We start from the raw sequence: 21,794 nt of genomic DNA on the forward strand, positions 1-21,794 counted from the left end.
GCATCAGAACAATCGTCACTTCAGGTGCCTGTAACAAATCTCATCCCTTGAGGTTATGAGTTGGAATAAAGCCTTATACTGCACTACTTCTCATTAGGACAGGACACTTTTTCATCCACCGTCCACAGTAGCTGATGGGTTTCAAAACCGATCTATCATTTCTCCCTTTCACCGGTGAAACGTGACAGTCAAATATTGATTTTAACTAACAGTTTTATTACCTGCCAAAGTGGCTGGTAGAGCGGAGAGACTTATCAAAGAAGCACTTGGCTGTTAGCTTGTGTTCATTCCCACTCTGCCTGTTATCTTTGTACAGAGTGAGGGGCGGAGCTGCACAGCAACTTGAGCGCGTAGTAAATTTAAACGGAGATATTTGTCTCACATGTGCATGGCATAAAAGTACACTCTACTTCAAAGTTTTGTGAAGTGGATTTGTGAAACCTAAACAAAAGTTGGAGACTCTTTTCAAAGCTGGATAGTGGATACATTCTATTAGATTCATTCATGATTGTATTCTACTTGTGTTACCTCTTTCTTAACTATCTTTTGCAATCAAGGTTTGAAGGTTACATGTAAATTAATTACATTCAACTTTCGATGGCTAGCAAAGTAGAAATCTAAAGTCAGACAGAACAGGATACTGCTGATTCACTCGTGACACCGCCGATCAATCTGGTTCGCATGGGAATTTACGAGTGCTGGACGAGCGCGTCCCGCACCAACGCAGATTCTCCCCCAGATAGTTGGAGCTTCGTGTAGCGTATCTGTAGCATACCCTGCTGATGATGCTACGTCCTCTTCCTGCCTCTCCCCCTGCCTCCTGCAGGGGGCGGCGGGGTAGCTGCGGGAGCTGGCAGGGTGTGGGTGTCGAAGTCGAGTCTCTGCTGGAGGATTCCTGTTAGGAGGAACTCAGCGGTGAGGACCGGGAGAGAGGCAGAGAGGGCCGGGCTGCACAGTGACCAGTCCTCTTTGCAGGAGATCACGACAGTCTGGGCCTTGAGAGGAGGAAGGGGGGAGGAGTAGATGTAGATGATGATGATGATGAGATTAACTTTATTATACATAATAAATAATAAATTATACAGATACAGAAACAGATATGGAGAACAGCTGAGATTTAGAAATTTACAATTTAGGGGACATTCACACCAAAAGCGTTTTTTTCAGTCAGAACGCTATGAAAATCATGTTGAGAGCGCTTCCATTGTGCACAAAACACAGCGCACGGAGCGGTTTTTTCTGCTCCGTTTTGTTTCCCCCTGCAGTCGCGTGCGGTACAGATCAGAACACAACGACCACACGGACGGTAGCCAGCTGGTTTTGTCTGTTTGATGTTGTTCACTGTCAACACGAAAGCCAGATTATTGCCAATTCTGGCAGAAGCGGAGGTCGGAGGATCCCTCTGGGAGGAGAGAAGGTAGGACGAGTGGAAATGACGAGCAGCGCGCTTTTCCTCTAATGTTCAACTTTTTCAGCTTAAAAACGCCCACAGCGCTCCTCCAAAAACAACAGACGCCACCAGCGCTGAAACGCCAGGTGTGTTCATTAAAAGAGGAGCACGTCTAGCGCGTCCTTACATAGAGAATGAATTGCAGAAAGACGCTGGCAGCTCCAAAAACGCTTTTGATCTGAATGGCCCCTTACATTTAGGTTAGAATCATGTGGTGTGAGGAGTAACCAGCACATCATTTTAGACCTTAAGAAGGAAACTGGTACCTTGTGTGAAGAAGGCATCTTGGCGAGAAAGCGAGCTCCACTGCAGGAGATGATGTCTTTCATATGTACTGGCTCTGGCTTCACCGACTGTGTAACATGGATCTCATATCCCTAAGAGATGGGGGTCCGTATGGAAACAGTGTTACTCGAAATGGTCAAAAGTTAAATCAATTTGGTCATTCAGTGGCGTTTTACTGCCATGTAAAGTAACTATTACGCTAGCCGCTAGCATTAGCCACAGTAGCCGACTACCCACAATGCATTACGTTATCCCAGCACCCGAACGACACGGCTGTAGAGCAGAATGGCTCTGCTGTAAAATCCTCATAGACGTTTTTTTTGTCAAGTTAAAACCATAGAGTGTAAAACAGTCTATTACACCGGAAGCGGAAGAAGCACCCATCAGGCATCATGGCAGCTACAAATAAGGTGGATAGGTTTAGACTGTGTACCTGCAAGAGAGGCCGACTGCTTGCATTCCTCAAAGATTCCTGCAGGCGGAAATCAAACTTCTTTTCCTGCTCTGCATCCTTCACAATAAAAGCTTTTGGAGACAGGAAGCTCCCAGCTTGACCACTCTGAAACAGAGGGAGAGAGAGAGAGCGGAGGTGCAGAGCAACACCAGTGAGTGTCTATTCCACTGTGTGTGTGTGTGTGTGTGTGTGTGTGTAGTATTTGTACATAAACATCCACATGCATGTGTCAGACAGAAGTCCATCCACCTGTTTTGATGCGAAATTTCAATTTGCGCATAAAAAAACTGAGTGGAAACGCTGCCTAATTCGCAAAAACCTCCAAATATCGCAAAAACGTTTTCACGCTTGAGGGAGGCGAAAAAGTCGGTGTATCGATAAAAGGGAAATGCGAAACGTGCGGTGGAAACAGTTTAAGCGATATTCCGTTGTCTCTACATTCAAAAACAACACAGTTTGCCTTGATCACTGCAAAACATGACATGCCGTGTGTAGCCTCCACACAATGGGCTACACACGGTAAATCATGGTACGCGCAGCACAACACCCGCTGTGTTAACAGAAGAAGACTGGGATATTAACTTTAAGGTGACTCACTTCTAGACTAGAATGAAATTGTATTCACTTACTATCTGCTCCGTGGATTACCATTTTACAATTTCGGAGGCGAAATTGTAACATAGCAACTTTGGTCCACAAACGTTGCTATTTTACCATTTTTTTGGAGATAGGGTTGGGATTATAACGTTAGTTTGCCGAGTCGCACCTGGTAATCCAGAAATGGCGTTATGGTACCTTTGTCTACTTGTAGATCATCAAGAAACTTTAAATGAATAACGTTAGATGTGTTTAGCAGAGCTGAATATTGGGTCTAGCAGCTGGTCAGCAGCTCAGACAGCCTCAAACACCAGGTGATTGACAGCTCTATAATTTGCAAAATAGCAGTGGATGGAAACGCGCATTGTTTTGCATTTTATTTTGCCGACTTTCTGAAAATTCGATTAAAAGTTGCGATACATTTGGATGGAAACCCAGCTAGAGAGAGAGAGACTGAACTGGAAAACCCTTTCCAAACGTCTCTCTCCATTCTAATGAAATGAAACTTAATGATTGTACTTGGAGAGGAAGAGAAGAGTCTGTGGGCAGCAGCTAAGTCTGTCTCAGCCTGTTACAGTCTGAGAGACAACAGCTGTGCTCATTCCTCTGTGTGTCTGTTTACTAGGGGTGCACCGATCACGTTTTTTTTGCCACCGATCACCGATTGCCGATCGCCTATGGGAAATATCTGCCCAACCGATCATCCACCGATCACCGATCACCGATTACCGATCACCGATATATAAACTCCTCAAAAAAAGTTTGGAAACGTTATTTCGGTTGATTATTTCTCCCCTTTAACTCATTGAGTGCCAGCCACTTTTGGAGAACGGACGCTCCCAGTGCCAGAGTTTCAGAGCGTTTTCAGTGATTTCTCGAGGCGCACAGAATATTGTGTGATATTACTATGTAAACACAGAACACGCACAAAGAACGAGGAGACTCTCTTCTATCATCAGCAAAAAAACGTTTATTGATATCATTTTCTGTTCTTTAGTTATCAGCCGGAAAAGATAGGTGGATTTGAGCAAAAACACACGTTTCAATTTAGAAGCTGAGTTAATTAGCCTTTTGTGAAATGAAGCATTTCAAGCACATGACTGACTCTGAAGCTAATATTTTCTGATGTGACACCTCAAAAATAATTTCCTTCAATAAAACAGTGAAAACAAAGGAATTTTGTTTGGCCAAATAATATTTTTTAGCTGCAACCAGCAGCGCTGGCCCCTGCGTGCGCAGACCCTACACCTTCTTGCTGGTCTTGATTTACTGCTGGTGGGCATCAGATATTGTAGCTTGTTTGCGCATCGAGCCTCCTGCTGTCTGGGTCTGTGTTTACTGTCAATGGTATGCTGCCCTGCGTGCCCCACCCCACCCCTCCTCCTCCGTGGGAGTGTCTCTGGTTGCTCTGCTGCGTTTGCTGTGCGTTTGCTCTGCACTGAAAAGTGCGCTGCACCCCGCTTTTTCACATCGTGTCGCCGGCTCCCAGCTGAGAATAATGTAACTTTTCAGAAAGACGCTGGTGTCGGCAACTAAATCATATGGAGGGGCTATCGCAGCGGAGACGGAGGGGCTCAATTGTGGCAGCAGATTGACTGCTGTTCACAGGCACAGCTAACGTTATGCTTCATGCATATCGATGCGATTTCCGTTTCCCCAATGACTTCTTCTCTCTTTTTTCCTCGCCTTTCTCTAATCTGGAGAGCACTGTCGCCACCTAATGGGTCGGTAAAATAGGTTATACACATTCAACATGCCCCAAAATTTGACAGGAGATGGATCTGGCTTTGATCCACGTCCCACCGTCAAAAAACGCAATTGACGACTTTAGTCGTCATTGGCACTGAACGTTACTATCCGAAATGACGACTTTAGTCGTCATTGGCACTCAATGAGTTAATAATACCAATTGGCATTGTATTTTATATCGTTGGAAAGCCTGATTAGTGATAGGGCTTTTTTTTATTAGAAATATATATATATATATATATATATATATATATATATATATATATATATATATATATATATATATATATATATGTGTAAAAAATATGTGTAAAAAAAAATTATATATAAAAATATCGGCAATCAGCCGAAATATCGGCAATCAGCCAATCGCATATTTGAGGTCAAAATCGGCAGATACAGATTGCTTGCCGATCGATCGGTGCACCCCTACTGTTTAAATTTTATTATTATTCCAATTAACATTTCCCTGTTTGCATAAACAATATGTAAGTGTAACTGTATTGTGTTTACTATAATGTATATTGTAATCTATGTACTGTATACATATATGTCAAATGTATATGTACAATGTATGTACTGTATATGTTTGCTTTGGCAACAGATACCACTGCATCTAATGCCAATAGACGGGTTTCTTGTAGACAAACATTAGTGGGCGCGCGCGGCATCACAGGGACAGAGGATGAGGAGAAACGCATCGAGCTGATCGCCCATTGGTTCAACACGGGTGCATCACAAACCCACAGTGAAGTGTAGAAACTTCAATTTGATATCTATTCCAAGCTGTCCCTACATTAACAATAAAATAAGTAATCTGAAGGGCTGGGTCATTTGAGCAGTGAGTGTGGGTGGCGCTAATGCACGTTTTAAATTGTTTACAAACCGCTGTTAAACTAAACTGTAGAAGAAGAAAAGCAGCAGCGAGTGTGCTGTCGGGGGTTTGACTTGTTGACGCCTCGCCTGACTGCGCTCGCCTGCTCTCGTCTGCTTTCCAGGCGAGGCGGCAGTCATCTCAAACGAGTGTGTGGAGCGTACAGTCTAATGTGTGGAGCGGCTTTCTACCCCGGTGATGCGCGCGCATCTATGTGATGACGTTGCACAGAAACCCGTCTATATAGACCTTATTCGATTGACGTTACTCACGTACGGGCACGCCCACCTCCGCCATATTGACGACATAGCGCTTCAGCTCTCAAGTGACAGCCTATGTGGAGCAGCGTTTATAGGAAGCTAGCCGCTGTTAGTGTTACCTGTATCGTTCCAATTGTGTTCGGATGGTGACCAGCGTTACACACGGCTGTAGTAATGACAGCAATAAAGTCCCCGTGGTTTGTTTCTATCTCTACCGTCCTCAGACGTGAAGGGAGCGAGACGGAGGATACGTCAGCAGCACAGGAGAGGTGTGTGGATAGTTAGGAGAGACAGGTGAAACTTTCTGAAAGCTCCTCACAGCAAAGTCTGTTCACCTCGTTCTTTTGTTTATTTATTACAGGCATTAACGGCATCATACAAACAACAACTGTGGGATTTTTATTGGTGTCATTACCATCGCTATTTTGTAATGGAACAGAAACGTCAATAAGGCTGTTACTAGTTGTCAGCTGCAGCGCTGTGTGCGCGCAGGACGGTATGTCAACAATATGGTGCATCCAGGGTTAGCGAATAAGGTCTATAGTCACTTTGAATTTGAGAGAGAGAAAGTGAGTTTGTGGACAGTTTTAACTGTTACTATAACAACTAACCTTTTCCAACCAGTGTGTGGTGACAATGGGGACTCCTTTAGCCACAGCACACAGGAACTTGACAGTCCTGCGCACCTTATCGGTCACCAGGCAGGTCATGTCCACCACGCCTTTAGCCAAGGTGCCTCCCAAACGTGCCACCACCTTCTCCCCGTCTTCATCCACCACACCTGTGAACAACACCTGAGAGGAAGGCAGGAAGTCAGGCTTTATTTATATAGCACCTTTTAAAACACAAGGTTACAAAGTGCTTCACATATATGAACCAAGTAACATTATGAAAACAACATAATACAATACAGAGATAAAAGCAGAAATGTATAAAGAGAACAAGCAAGCAAAACGGACAAAACAGGAGAGATAAATCTATAAGAAGGTCATTCATCCAAAGAACTTTTATGGAAAGAAATGACAGCTCCATATTGCCCCATTGCAACATCAGCGCCCAGCAGCCTCCACCATTTTTCATTTTTGGAAGCGTGACAGTGCCAAAAGAACCTCGCACAGGCTCGCAGTGGTCAGCTGCGGTAGTGCTGGCCCCTATAATCAGCCTCTCTAAACAGTAACTCAACGGGAGAACACTCTAAACTTTGGGGATTCACATCTTTTCCGGGCGTACTGCAAATCTTGATTGAAGTGGTGTAGTGCAGGGATGTAAAACAACAACCATATTGTGGAAACTAAGCAAATTTTTTCGTTTTCTTTGTTTAGTTTTTTCAAGATAAATACCTAATGAAAAGGACCCGAGGTTCAACTCCCGTTGAGTTACTGTTTAGAGAGGCTGATTATAGGGGCCAGCGCTACCGCAGCTGACCACTGCGAGGCGCATTCTGTTTCCAAAAAACAGAGTGTCGTCTCTTTCCTTCCACGCTCTTTGATTCATCTGGAGTTCTTCTTCTATGATCTGGAGCAAACCGGAACAACAACTCACTGTTTACTCACTAATGCCCCCACACTTCCCAAATGGTATAGACCCTTTTCACGGGGGCCATTTTGTGTCGAAAAGGCAGAATAAACACGGGTCCAAGCAAAACACTAATGAGGGTTTCCACATTCCAATCATTGGAAGTTGGAAACCCTCATTAGTGTTTTGCTTGCACCTGTGTTTACCCTGCCTTTTCAGCACAAAATGGCCCCCGTGAAATGGGTCTATTGTCTTTCGTTGTTACTGCTTGGCACAAAATGCAGAAATGTAGGTGCAATACCATTTCTGAAGTGTGGGGGGCGTTAGTGAGTCGTTGTTCCGGGTTGCTCCAAGTGCTCCAGATGAATGACTTTCAGTTTTTCAGTGACAGAAAAGTGGATTTTATGCAACAATTTGGAAGAGGCCAGGAAATGTTATTAAAAGAAGAGGATGTTGCGCATGATCGGATAGCGTCTTCACTTCACGTGTTTGGCTCAGGTAAGGGTTGCTTTTTATACTTTTTTTTTTTTTTTTTTCCTTTGTTTATTTGGACGGGACAGTGCAAAATGAATGAACACAGAAACCACAGAACAGATAGTAAAACCTGGAACATAGTAAAAGTGTAAAAATTGCCGGATTTAGCACGAGGCTAATTTCCATCCGTTGTCCCCATAAAACATAAAACACAAAAAACATAGAGCGTAAAACGTAGAACATAACAAAAACATACATAGAACATAGGTAGCAGCAGTACACTCTAAAACTACGTAAAACAAGAGTAGCAACAATACACTCTAAAATACATGGCAGCAATTACTCTTAGAAAAATAAAATACATAATAATAATACACAAAAAAAAAGAGAAGAAAAACATACTACCTGTGGACACATGACTGGTTTGTTTTCAGCCATTTTTTAAGTCCACCTTTAAAAGCGGCAAGGGTGGGGCTGTCCCTTATGGAGACGGGGAGACTATTCCATATTTGGCTGCCTTTTATCGATAGGACATTTTGACCAAACGTGGTCATTCTACGATGGACCTTGCAATCACCTCTGGTGTCTGATCTAGTGCCGAGTCCAGTGAGTCTATTTTTTGGGTGAATTCCTGTAACGGAGGGGGAGCTAGTCCATGTAGGCATTTGAAGAAGAAACAGGCACTCTTTAAGACCTTGAGATTTTCAAAGCTCAGGAAGAGATGTTGTTCCAGAATGTTACAGTGGTGGTATGACAAAGGTTTTCTAGCAAATGCCTTGATGGCTCTGTTCAATAGGTTTTATGACAGTGGCACCTGCAAACGACCAGTTACCTAGACGTGAGATGCGGCAGATGGTTTGATGAGAAATGCGGGCGCTAATGCTCAGTATGAGCGAGAAGCGCCCGGCTAGCGGGGTACGGGCTTGCTCATATCACACAGTTTCCAACTCAGCCTTCACTTTAATGTCAAGTCCACACCTGTGTTGTGTTGTGACTGCATCTGACACGGTTTTGACGCTGTCGCGGTGACAAAGTCTGTCCACAGATAGACATATCAAAACCGCTTCTGTGGTAGTTCCCACAACAATAGGTGTCTCCACACACACACACACACACACACACACACACACACACACCTTGTAGGCCTGGCTGGCAGCTCTTAATCGAGGGGAAGCAGAGCAGGAGCGAGGGGTCTTTGCCACAGGAGACGAGTCCACATGAGCTGCTCGCTTACGGGACACGCTGCTGGTGGGAGTCTGGGGCACCTAGAGAGCCATGGTGGGGCACAGAGTAGGTGTGGTCAGAGAGTGGGCATGGGGGGCACAGAGAGTGGGCATTTAGGGGTGTCAAAAATAATCGATAAGATGCATCGCGATGCGGACGTGCACGATTCTGCATCGATTCACAAATGTCAAAAATCTTTTTTTTTTTTTTTTTTTTTTTTAAATAATCAAATAAAATATAATGGAAGTACATGCAGTTTTTTATTTTAATTATGGATCATAATACAATGCAATTCCAAATGCACTTTTATTTTAAAAGTAGCCACACAGTGGGCATGGTGGTGGGAGGGGGGACAGAGAGTGGGCATGGTGGTAGGGGGGGGACAGAGAGTGGGCATGGTGGTAGGGGGGGGACAGAGAGTGGGCGTGGTGGTGGGGGGGGGGGGGACAGAGAGTGGGCATGGTGGTGGGAGGGGGGACAGAGAGTGGGCATGGTGGTAGGGGGGGGACAGAGAGTGGGCATGGTGGTAGGGGGGGGGCAGAGAGTGGGCATGGTGGTGGGAGGGGGGACAGAGAGTGGGCATGGTGGTGGGAGGGGGGACAGAGAGTGGGCATGGTGGTGGGAGGGGGGACAGAGAGTGGGCATGGTGGTGGGAGGGGGGACAGAGAGTGGGCATGGTGGTGGGAGGGGGGACAGAGAGTGGGCATGATGGTGGGAGGGGGGACAGAGAGTGGGCATGGTGGTGGGAGGGGGGACAGAGAGTGGGCGTGGTGGTAGGGGGGGGACAGAGAGTGGGCATGGTGGTGGGGGGACAGAGAGTGGGCATGGTGGTGGGGGGGGGACAGAGAGTGGGCATGGTGGTGGGGGGGGGCACAGAGAGCGGGCATGGTGGTGGGAGGGGGGACAGAGAGTGGGCATGGTGGTGGGGGGGGGGGACAGAGAGTGGGCATGGTGGTGGGGGGGGGGACAGAGAGTGGGCATGGTGGTGGGGGGGGGGGACAGAGAGTGGGCATGGTGGTGGGGGGGGACAGAGAGTGGGCGTGGTGGTAGGGGGGGGACAGAGAGTGGGCGTGGTGGTGGGAGGGGGCACAGAGAGTGGGCATGGTGGTGGGGGGGGGGACAGAGAGTGGGCATGGTGGTGGGAGGGGGGACAGAGAGTGGGCATGGTGGTGGGAGGGGGGACAGAGAGTGGGCGTGGTGGTAGGGGGGGGGACAGAGAGTGGGCATGGTGGTGGGAGGGGGGACAGAGAGTGGGCGTGGTGGTAGGGGGGGGGACAGAGAGTGGGCATGGTGGTGGGAGGGGGGACAGAGAGTGGGCGTGGTGGTAGGGGGGGGACAGAGAGTGGGCATGGTGGTGGGAGGGGGGGCAGAGAGTGGGCGTGGTGGTGGGAGGGGCACAGAGAGTGGGCATGGTGGTAGGGGGGGGACAGAGAGTGGGCATGGTGGTGGGGGGGGGGCACAGAGAGTGGGCGTGGTGGTGGGAGGGGCACAGAGAGTGGGCATGGTGGTGGGGGGGGACAGAGAGTGGGCATGGTGGTGGGAGGGGCACAGAGAGTGAGTGTGTGAGAGAGGCAAGGGTCATAAACCATCAGAGTAGGAAGTGGCCGTGCAACAACCAGTAAAGCACTTAATTCATTATGCAGAGAGGGTTGGGCTACAGTAAAGCACTTAATTCATTATGCAAATGATTACCTCTGGTGCCTCAGCACTTGCCCCCTGGTCCATGGAACTGGGGGCAGACATCTCGCCCTCTTCCTTCTTCTTGCGGGCGACTGACTGCCTCCCTCTGGCTCTCCTCTCGACGATCCCCTCTGTTTCCTCACTCTCTTCTTTCACCTGCACTTCAGGGAGTGACTCTTGGGCAGTCTTCCTGCCCTTAGCGGTGGATGCTCTACCGCTTCTCTTAGGCGGAACAGAAACCAGGTTCTCCTCTTTCCTTTCATCATCCTCTTCCTCCTCTTCTATGGCTCCTGTTCTTCTTCCCCGTTGGGCTTTCGCCGTCCCTCTGAAGGTTCTGGTCCCACTGCTCTCCTCTTCCTCCTCTGCCCCCTCCTCCTCTTCCAACTCTCTTTTCCTGCCCCTGGCGTTCCTTGTAGGCAGAAGTGAGTCTTCAGTGATACGTTCTTCCTCCTGGACCTCCAGATTTGCAGCTGTGGCTTCAGAACCATTTGCACTGGCTCGCTTTCGCCCCCTTGTGGTACTAGGCTGCTGGGAGTCCTTAGAGGAGCCCTCTGCTTTGCCGCTCTTCCTGCATCTGGCTGTCGCTTTGGGAGGCGGGTTCTGCTCACTCATTGACAGGTCATCGACAGGAGGGATGGAGTCTGTCTCAGTCACCGTCTTCCTGCCTCTTCCTCGCCCTCTGCCTCCTCTTCCTCTGCTCTGGGAGCTGACACTGAAGCCGGACATCTCTGAGTCGGGGGAATTGGTGGAGTTGGAGCTAAGAAGCACTCCTGGAGGAGGAATATCATTAATGTCCTGCTGTGCTGCCTCTCCCTCAGCAGATGGCGCTCCAGCCACTGTCCTCCTCCTACTGCTGCGGCCTCTAGTGAGGTTTGTAAGGATTGGCTGACTGCTCTCCTTAGCTCCTCTGCCTCTGCCTCTCCCCCTGCTCTCCTTAGCTCCTCTGCCTCTGCCTCTCCCCCTGCTCTCCTTAGCTCCTCTGCCTCTGCCTCTCCCCCTGCTCTCCTGGGCGGTAACGCTGGAAGCAGACCTCTCTGAACTGACTGAGTTGGAAGAGTTGGAGCGGGATCTGGTTCTCATTGCTGGAACGTCGTCATTGGCTGAGATGGATGGTTCTGGGTTCAGTTCTGCTGTAGACGGGGCAGCGATCGTCCTTCTGGATGTTCTTGTTCGACCCCTTGTGGAAACTTCAGGCTTGTTTTCTTCTTCTTTTGTTCGTTTTTCTTTGGCGTTCTTTTCTAATTGTTCTTTTTCTTGTTTCTCTCGCTCCAATCTTCTCCTCTCTTCCCTGTCCTTCTCCTCCCTCTCCAGCTTTGCTCGGTGATCCCGTTCCTCCCTTTCCCTCTCAAGTATCTCTTGTTCTGCCGCTTCCTTCTGTACCTTTTCCAATCTTTCCTTTTCTTCTTGCTCCTTTCTTTCCTTTTCTATTTGGTCTTTCTCTTCTCTCTCTAGTCTCTCCTTCTCTTCTCTTTCTGTCCTCTCCTGCTCCAGTCTGAACCTCTCTTCTCTCTCTGCTCTCTCCTGCTCCAGTCTTAACTTCTCTTCTCTCTCCTGCTCCAGTCTTAACCTCTCTTCTCTCTCCTGCTCCAGTCTTAACCTCTCTTCTCTCTCCTGCTCCAGTCTTAACCTCTCTTCTCTCTCCTGCTCCAGTCTTAACCTCTCTTCTCTCTCCTGCTCCAGTCTTAACCTCTCTTCTCTCTCTTGCTCCAGTCTTAACCTCTCTTCTCTCTCCTGCTCCAGTCTTAACCTCTCTTCTCTCTCCTGCTCCAGTCTTAACCTCTCTTCTCTCTCCTGCTCCAGTCTTAACCTCTCTTCTCTCTCCTGCTCCAGTCTTAACCTCTCTTCTCTCTCTTGCTCCAGTCTTAACCTCTCTTCTCTCTCCTGCTCCAGTCTTAACCTCTCTTCTCTCTCTTGCTCCAGTCTTAACCTCTCTTCTCTCTCCTGCTCCAGTCTTAACCTCTCTTCTCTCTCCTGCTCCAGTCTTAACCTCTCTTCTCTCTCCTGCTCCAGTCTTAACCTCTCTTCTCTCTCCTGCTCCAGTCTTAACCTCTCTTCTCTCTCCTGCTCCAGTCTTAACCTCTCTTCTCTCTCCTGCTCCAGTCTTAACCTCTCTTCTCTCTCTTGCTCCAGTCTGAACCTCTCTTCTCTCTCCTGCTCCAGTCTTAACCTCTCTTCTCTCTCCTGCTCCAGTCTTAACCTCTCTTCTCTCTCTTGCTCCAGTCTTAACCTCTCTTCTCTCTCCTGCTCCAGTCTTAACCTCTCTTCTCTCTCCTGCTCCAGTCTTAACCTCTCTTCTCTCTCCTGCTCCAGTCTTAACCTCTCTTCTCTCTCCTGCTCCAGTCTTAACCTCTCTGCGCTCTCCTGCTCCAGTCTTAACCTCTCTTCTCTCTCCTGCTCCAGTCTTAACCTCTCTTCTCTCTCCTGCTCCAGTCTTAACCTCTCTTCTCTCTCCTGCTCCAGTCTTAACCTCTCTTCTCTCTCTTGCTCCAGTCTTAACCTCTCTTCTCTCTCTTGCTCCAGTCTTAACCTCTCTTCTCTCTCCTGCTCCAGTCTTAACCTCTCTTCTCTCTCCTGCTCCAGTCTTAACCTCTCTTCTCTCTCTTGCTCCAGTCTTAACCTCTCTTCTCTCTCCTGCTCCAGTCTTAACTTCTCTCCTCTCTCCTGCTCCAGTCTTAACCTCTCTTCTCTCTCCTGCTCCAGTCTTAACCTCTCTTCTCTCTCTTGCTCCAGTCTTAACCTCTCTTCTCTCTCCTGCTCCAGTCTTAACCTCTCTTCTCTCTCTTGCTCCAGTCTTAACCTCTCTTCTCTCTCCTGCTCCAGTCTTAACCTCTCTGCCCTCTCCTGCTCCAGTCTTAACTTCTCCTCTTGTTCCCTTAGTAGCTGGTCCGTTTCAGCTTGCTCTTTTCTCTCCATTTCAAGTCTTTCTTCCTCCTCTTTTTGTTTCATTTCAAGCCTTTCTTCCTCCCCATGGTCATCTCTCTGATGCTTTGCCGTTTTTCTCCCTCTGCCCCGCTTAGCCTGCTCTACCTCTTCCTCACTCTCTCCCTCCTCCTCCTCTTCAGGACAGATTTTTCCTCTCCTTCCTTTGGTAGTTGACAAGGCTTTACTCTTTCCTCTCGTCTGTCTTTGGGATGGTTCTGACTGCTCCTCCTCCTCCTGTCCTAATCTCACCTTGATCCCTCTTTTACTTCTTCTAACAACGCCACTGGTCCCAGCTTCAGGTTTGCTCCTCCCTTTCCCTCGCTGAGGTTGTTTTCTTGTTTTCCGTAAGGCAGCTTTAGCTGCTTCTTCCTCCTCATTCTCCTCTTCCTCATCTGTTTCACATGTGGCTACGGGCGGCGTTTCAGTGTTGGAGATGCGAGAGCTGGTTAAAACCCGTAGTTTTCCAGTCTGTGATCTGCTCCTTGTAGAAGATGAGCGTGTGGTTATTTTTTCATCTTCGCCGTCATCATCATCATCATGCATGGGCTGCGACTGTGACTCCTCTTCAAGTCGCAGTGCCTTTGCTTTTCTTTTGCGCGGCGCCGGCATCAAGTCCTCATCATCGCTTTCCTCATCTTCACATAGAACCATGGCCTGAGTTTCAGCTGTGGAGAGATCTTCACTGTCCTCAGGTCGAGTTACCTCCCCATCTTCCTCCCTCTCTTCTCTTTCACTCTGCTTCCTGTGCGTTCTTCGATGCAACGAGGAAGGAGGTTTGTCTTTCATCCGATTCTCCTCCTCCTCCTCAAAGGCACACATTGGTTGGGTTTCAGCCATGGCAAGAAGAGATGTGGTTGGAAAATCCATAGGCTGTGTCTCAGCAGTAGCAATGTTTGTTCTCTCCTCCTCCTCTGTTTCATCCTCCGGATCACTGTGGGACTCTGGGATATATGCTTGTGTTGCTTCGAGGGCAGAATCTACCAGACGTTCCCTCTCCAACGCTGTTGAACATACGGCAGGCTCTTCGTCCCCTCCGTAGGCCTGTGTAGCCTCTAGGTCCTTCTCCTCAGAGGTCCTGTCTGGGGGTAAGATGGTTCCATATGCTTGGGTATCATGGTCATCCAAGCAGACAAAAGCTTGGGTGTTCTCCATGGCTAGCGCTTGGGCCTGGGGAAGCAGGTGGCTGCTGTCTGACAATCCCAGCTGGAAAGAGCCTCCCCTGCTAGATGGCCCATCTTTCTCGTCACCAGAAGAAGTCTCTAGGCCAAAGGGTTGAGTGGACTCCAGGGTGGGGTCGTCTGGAAGGTTGCCCTGGCGGTCTCGGGTCTCCAGGACAAAGGATTGGGTCTCGGCCACAACAAAATCGTTGTCCTCCTGGCTGTCTGAGCAGGAGGATACTACGGGTCTCATAGCAGGGGCCAGAGGGACTAAGGGAGAAGACAAAATCAATGTTTCCCCTCAGACACAGAAACACTTCTGTGCTATAGGACTGTATTAATGGTAGGGATGTCACAATATATCGTCCCACAATATATCGCGATATCAAAACGTGACAATATGTATCGTTGTCATCTCATATCGCGAGAAAAAGAAGCTGAACATGGTGGCACTGATCTGCATCTGATTGCATGCTCGCTCTCCTTTTCATTGCTTTGTTTGAACAGAAGAGGGACGTTACAGACACGGAGGATGAAAATGGTGAAATTACTCAAGTTAGCGTGGAGGATGCCCCCTCAACTTACAAATTGACCGCAAAAAAATATTGTTAAAATATCGTATCGTATCGTTATCGTGAACCCAATATCGTGTATTGTATCGTGAACTGAGTGTATCGTGACACCCCTAATTAATGGTAATAATTGTATCATGACTCACGTCTGAATGGACCTGGAGGGGGACTGAAGAAGGCTTGCGTCTCCATCTCCTCTACTGCTCCTTCTGAAACATCCCAAAGTGAAAACAACAAAATCAAAAGACAATTTTAAAATGTGTCAGTCTCACCTGCAAATTCTGATGGATTTTCTCTCTCTAAATAACTACTAATTCTCAAAGTACAAGCTATTGAAATAACAGAATGTACCCATGAAATTAACTCACATTTGTTTTACTTCCTGCAAAACAGTCACTTTAATGGTGATATCCTGCTGCACTAGTAGATGTTAAAGTGTGGAGAAGTGGAGAGTTCCCTGCACTATGGTATCTACGGTATGGTCAGGGGCGGACTGGGATCCTAATTCAGGCCGGGCATTAGATACCAAGCAGGCCAGGCCGATACGGGCCGATGCGCGTGCCGGGAAGGGCGCCGGCGAAAAATTTGGGCCGTTTGAAGCCCAATTTGGGCCATTTGAAGCCCAATTTGGGCCATTTGAAGCCAGATTTGGGCCGTTTGAAGCACAATTTGGGCCGTTTGAAGCCCAATTTGGGCCGAGTCCAATTTTACAATGAGATGCACCCACTTTAACCCTGAATAAAGTAATAAAACCACTAGTAAACCAGTAGGCGGCGCCTGGGCTGCTGTTCAGTGAGTGACCTGACTGCGAGCACCAAAAAAAAAAAAAAAAAAAAAAATCAGGCCAGGCCAGGCCAGGCCACCGGGCATTTGCCCGACGTGCCCGATTATGCAGTCCGCGCCTGGGTATGGTTTGGTAACCTGACAGTACAGTCAAAGGTCCAGATCACCCGACTTGTACAGACAGCCATGAACATCATGGCTCATCATCCCAGTCTTCAGGTTATTTTTCAACAAACCAGAACCAGACAGGCCCAAAAAAGTCACCAGACCCGACTCATGTCCTCCACTCTTGAGTATCGGCTCCTCCCTCAGGCAGACGGTATAGAGTTCCGCTAAGCAGGCACATTCGCTTCAAACATTCATTCGTCCCCCTGTCCATCAAAGCCCTTAACACCATTTAAGGTCCTTACACATCGGGAGCGTTTTTTTCGTGCGATTAATTTGCACGTCAATAATATTTTCCGAACCTATATCAGTCAATGCAACCGTGCATTCCAACGGCGAAGTTTCACTGAGCGTTATTGCGGCGTTTATTTTCTCGAACCACGGTCGATTTTTCAGAAATTCGCTTCCGACGTGTACACATCTGTGGCTGTGATTGACAGCTGGGTCAAAACTTGCATCGCAATTTCGTGCCGTATATTCGCATCGCTCTTGATGTGTAAGGACCTTTAGGCTGGAATATGGGTCGCTGTAGTAGCTGTCCCTCTTCCTGTACTATGTATGCATTTCAGATGCTTTTTGAGACAGGGGACTGAACCTGGGGCATCGCATTGAAGGCGTGTCTCTCTACACACTATGCCGCCCTGCCACCCCCCAGCACAAAATAAGGTATAACACATTACCTAAAGGAGTAGAGCACTCGTGGAGTAGAGCGTCGTCCTCCAGGTCTGTGTCACTGTCGGAAAGAATCTCCAATTCAGTTCCCGCGACTGCACTGGTAGGTGGCTCTGTGTCAGTCACCACCACCACTGAGAGTTCAGCGCTGACAGGAGCAGCAGGGATCGCTTCATCATCGTCTGTGTTGCTGTCTAGATGCAGACGGTGAGGGCCAGCAGAGGCAGGTTCAACTCCGGCCGCGGGCTTTAAATCGAATCTGGCTGCAGGAGTTTGGTCGATTGTAACGCACATATCGTTTGGTCTGGAGGAGTCCGTTTCTTCTTCCTCGTCGTCGACATCTGTGTCACTGTCCAGGTGGAAATCTTTTGAAGAAGGAGCAGAGCCGGCTGTAGGTGCACTAGTCTGAAGTGCTTCGGTGGCAGCATCTGACACAGTAGCACCCTCATCATCATCTTCATCATCATCCACATCAGTGTCACTGTCTAGAGCGATGCCTGCTGGCTGAGCAACTGGAAGAGAATCAGGAAGTTTGGTATCATCATTAGAAGCAGGCAGTTTTCCCAAAGCATCGTCATCCTCATCAACATCTGTATCACTATCCGTGTCATCATCCTCCTCATCGACATCTGTATCACTCTCCATGTGAAACTGGACTGGCTTTGTCGGCTGATGATTGGCTGACGGCGTTGCATTCAAAGTCACAGGCCCTGCAGACTCCGCCCCCTCCTCCTCCTCTCCCTCCACATCGGTGTCACTGTCCAGGTGAAACACGGCCGGCGGGGACACAGGCGATGCGTCTCCTTCGGAGAGTCTGACGTCCGCCTGTTTCACCGGTGCGTCTGGTGGTCCACTGTCCTGCGCCTCCCGTCCTCCAGGTGCTGCTCTTTCTTCCTCCTCCTCCTCCTCCTCACTGTCATCGACAATCACCGCCTGTGCCCTTTTTTTCTTCGGCCGGCGTCGCCCCGCCTCCGCGTCTCGCTCGTCCTCCTCGCTGAAGCTGACGTGTTCGCTGGCTCTGTTGTTAGTGGAGCGGCAGGGCGTGATGGGACTCTCGTCCTCGCTGCAAAACGGCAAAAACAAGTTAGCAAGCTTTGTAAGCACAGAAAGGAATGCACCGAATAGAAACAGGCCCGTGGTTAGTTTGTACAGTAGCAGTCTATGGATTAGTTACATATGTAACAAATATAAATAAAAACAATGAATAATATATTGTTAATATACCTCTCAGGGATTATTTTGTTTGTGGGACTCAAGAATGTAGAACAAGTGGGACTTGACATATGGGAGTCAGTATCAGACACTGAAAATAAGGCAGAGAGAGACTTATACAGATGGAAAACAACAACAAAACTCTGATATATATAACACAAAATACTAGGGACTTCTTTCTGTTCATATTTACGTTATTTACATACCGAAAGCCTTTCCCTGTCTGGCTCTCACTCCCCCCTTTTCTCCATCTGAGTCAGAGTCCGACTCTGAGACCAGGGTGCACTGTGGCTGGGGTGGAGTTTGTTCAAAGGACAGGCATGTGCTTCTGGCAGGAGACTTGCTTGTCTCTTTGTGACCTGGTGATGGCGCCACCACAGCTGATGCCTCTGCACGTCCGTTGACACAGTTCCCACCGTCTGTGCTCGTGTCAGCTGCTCTGTTGACTCTGAAGGGATCTGACTGCTGCTGAACCCTCTCCCCTGAATCTCTGCTCACGGGAGGAGGCATCACGTCGCCCCTGGTAGACATCTTCTCCGCAGCACAGCTGACATACTGGCACGGGATGTCCGCCACCACTAAGCTGTCCCCTTCGCTGAGGGCGTAGCGGACGTGAGGGGTCAGTTTGAGGCGGCCCTTGCGGGTCCCGTTGGTGCTGCCCAGGTCCCACACCAGTGCCTCCTGAACCACTTCACCACGGCGCCCGCCTCCACGGTACACAGAGAGGCTGATGGTTGTGTGCTGCTTGGATACTGAGGGGGCTTGGAGGGGCAGGGTGCAGGTGTCGGGGTCACGACCCAGCACATTATCTCCCAAATAGAGAGGCAGCTCTGGATGACATGAGAAATACACAGAAAAGTCAGTTAGACAAGCGATTCTCAAACCTTTTCATATCAATGACCCTCATTTAGTCCACATTAGGGCCACAAACTCCCGTTTGATGAGATTGTCTCTCTGACCCAAGTCTGAGAATATTTACTATTTAATTAGCCCAGAATTCCAAGACTATCTGTTAGGGCTGTGAATCTTTACTGGCCTCACGATTCGATTCGATTACGATTCAGAGGGCTACGATTCGATTCGATTAAGATTATCGATGCATCTCGATGCATCTTCAATCGATGCATCACTTTTTTCCCCAATACATGATTTATTTTTTCTCACTTTCTTTTTTCTCACTGTGTGGCTGCTTTTAAAATAAAAGTGCATTTGGAATTGCATTGTATTATGATCCATAATTAAAATAAACAACTGTATGTACTTCCATTATATTTTATTCGATTATATAAAAAAAAAAAAAAAAAAAAAAAAGATTTTTGACATTTGTGAATCGATGCAGAATCGTGCACGTCCGCATCGCGATGCATCTTATAATCAATTATTTTTGACACCCCTACTATCTGTATTGTCGACAGACAGAGCGATAACAGTGAAATTGTGATCAAATTAGTCATTCTTCAACATTCTCTAGTTGTGTTAAATTATTGATGAAAAGATGGTGACATTCAATAATTCATCAATTTGCTGGGGACCCCCTGCCCTGGAGGCCCCTCAAGGACCCCTGATGGTCCCCGGACCCCACATTGAGAACCATTCAATTAGACTGTGGATGAACAGATAGTAGGTAGGTACTGGGTGTCATTAGAACAGCAGTTATCCACTCACCTGTCTCTGGGATATGTTCATTCAGAAACACTCGCAGTTTGGCCAGAGGCTCTCCCCTCTTATTGTCATCTTCCTCCTCTTCAATCTCTTCCTCCTCTGACTCCAGTACTGTTGAGTCATCGATCATCTGAGTAGCATCCATTTCTCAGGCAGGATGAGACAGGATGTCTGTTACTGCAACATAAAACATGGATTAACCGTTAATGAGTGATGATGGCTAATATGAGGGATCAGCCAAGCAGCATTTTGGTAAACAAACCGCGTCACTGGGTGGAAAACGGCAATGGGACCCTATGGTGCCTGAGCTTTGGGAGGCTTGAGTGTCTGACTCTAGCCGACTGACCCTGTTTACATTTTAAAAACTGCGACAGTTCACACAACTGTAACACGGACATGCATAATATTATACATCAAACTCTTGAGCTAATTCTGCTCTCACTCAGAATGTCAAAATATAAGCGATGTGATAGTTTTTTTTACTCCCACCACTTATAAAGCCTCAGCCAGGAAGGATCTATTACATCACTGATGACATCATAGTTGCTTGAGTGACATCACTGATGACATCACAATTGCCCAAGTGACATCACTGATGACATCACAATCGTGACACACCGCCGCCACAGACACCACTTAGCCAATTTTAACTAATAAGAGGCCATTTACACCTGGCACTAACATGCATAATATTATACATCAAACTCTTGAGCTAATTCTGCTCTCACTCAGAATGTCAAAATATAAACGATGTGATATATAGTTTTTCCGCATTTGTGGGTGGCAAGTGACGTCACGCTGCTTCGTCCTATAAAGCTCGTTTACCTGGCCTAACGTTAACTGACAGTTAACTCAGCAAAATAACCTAAAAGAAACTTCAGTCATCTGCCTACCTGGTTGATTTCTTGATTATGAACACTATGCAGGTTTATACATGTTAATGTTAGTTATTATCACGACCCAACAGTCTAACGCTACTTCTACTTACAACTTTGATCGCCTATGAAGGTTGGAGTCAATTCCAGCACTTCGTAGTAATTCTACTTCCGGGTTGGAATTTCGCTGTCAACATAAAAGCCCGGGGGGCTGGAATCACCTCGGTAGTAAAACATAATAATAATCAAACAGTAGCAAGTCTAGTCTACTCTATCTTCTTTTTCTGATTAAAACAAGTGCGTTACTCATCATAACAAGTGAAACGTTTACACGTTTATTTAGACTTTTATTTTGGACAACGTTAACAGAAGTCCACACGATTCTACCGATTCTACGAGCAACTTGATAGAAATTACACCTACCTACGCGGCAAAATGAGCAATAAAGCTAATATTTTATCATGTTCAACATGAGTACAAATAGGTGTCCCTGTATTTACATACAACCGAGTTGGCTTTTTAAGGAAAATGTGCTAAATTGTCTGGTACCCACCTCGCATGCCTTGCAGGGGGAGGAGAGAGATGTAAACATGAACACTTCCTGGAGAGAATTGGCCACGCCCCCAGTAGGCGTATTCCCAACAGCACTCTGGCCAATCACTCACGCTAAAAACAACTTGAAAATATCCTGATTGGAGCAAAATTATATTTATTTCTGCGCGGGCTAGGCTCCCCACACACAACGCTTCATAGAAATTACTTGATATGCTAGGATATTATAACCTGACTCCGCCAGATGGGGGCGGCATTATTCCACAAATTCACAATCCCACCTCCACCATCTGGCAGCGTCAGGTTAAGGATATTATGCTAGGATTGCATACACGTGCTCGATTCCTAGGGTGGGAGACTGGAGAATTTTTGTCCTCTTCTCCCTAATTATACTCCCACCACTTATAGTCACAGCCAGGGGATGTAATACATCACATTTGCTTGAGCGACATCACTAAATGACATCACAATTGCTCGAGTGACATCACTGATGACATCACAATTGCTGGAGTAACATCACTGATGACATCACTTCTTTCACAAATCGTGACTGACAGAGCCCACTGACACGGTGGTGGGAGTGGAAGGTTTTTGGAACCAGACAATGGCACTGAAATCTACTGAAAAGAGAGAGAGAGCATGTAGCATAGCTCTATAGGA

General features: G+C 47.5%; 1 protein-coding gene across 1 annotated transcript; it reads right to left on the reverse strand.

Moving 5' to 3' along the window:
* mdc1 (mediator of DNA damage checkpoint 1) lies at nt 1–19,852 on the reverse strand (the record flags this gene model as incomplete). Its single annotated transcript, XM_083661450.1, has 12 exons — nt 1–995; nt 1,717–1,827; nt 2,169–2,294; nt 6,281–6,463; nt 8,795–8,923; nt 10,575–12,125; nt 13,377–14,911; nt 15,360–15,422; nt 16,842–17,896; nt 18,058–18,136; nt 18,252–18,875; nt 19,711–19,852. 12 exons carry the CDS (start codon nt 19,850–19,852, stop codon nt 789–791), a joined length of 5,805 nt encoding a protein of 1,934 aa, XP_083517576.1. The 3' UTR covers nt 1–788.
* Between the last annotated feature and the right edge of the window lie 1,942 nt (nt 19,853–21,794).

The sequence above is a fragment of the Poromitra crassiceps genome (genome assembly GCF_964638095.1).
Source record: "Poromitra crassiceps genome assembly, chromosome: 26".
Classification (NCBI taxonomy): domain Eukaryota; kingdom Metazoa; phylum Chordata; class Actinopteri; order Beryciformes; family Melamphaidae; genus Poromitra; species Poromitra crassiceps.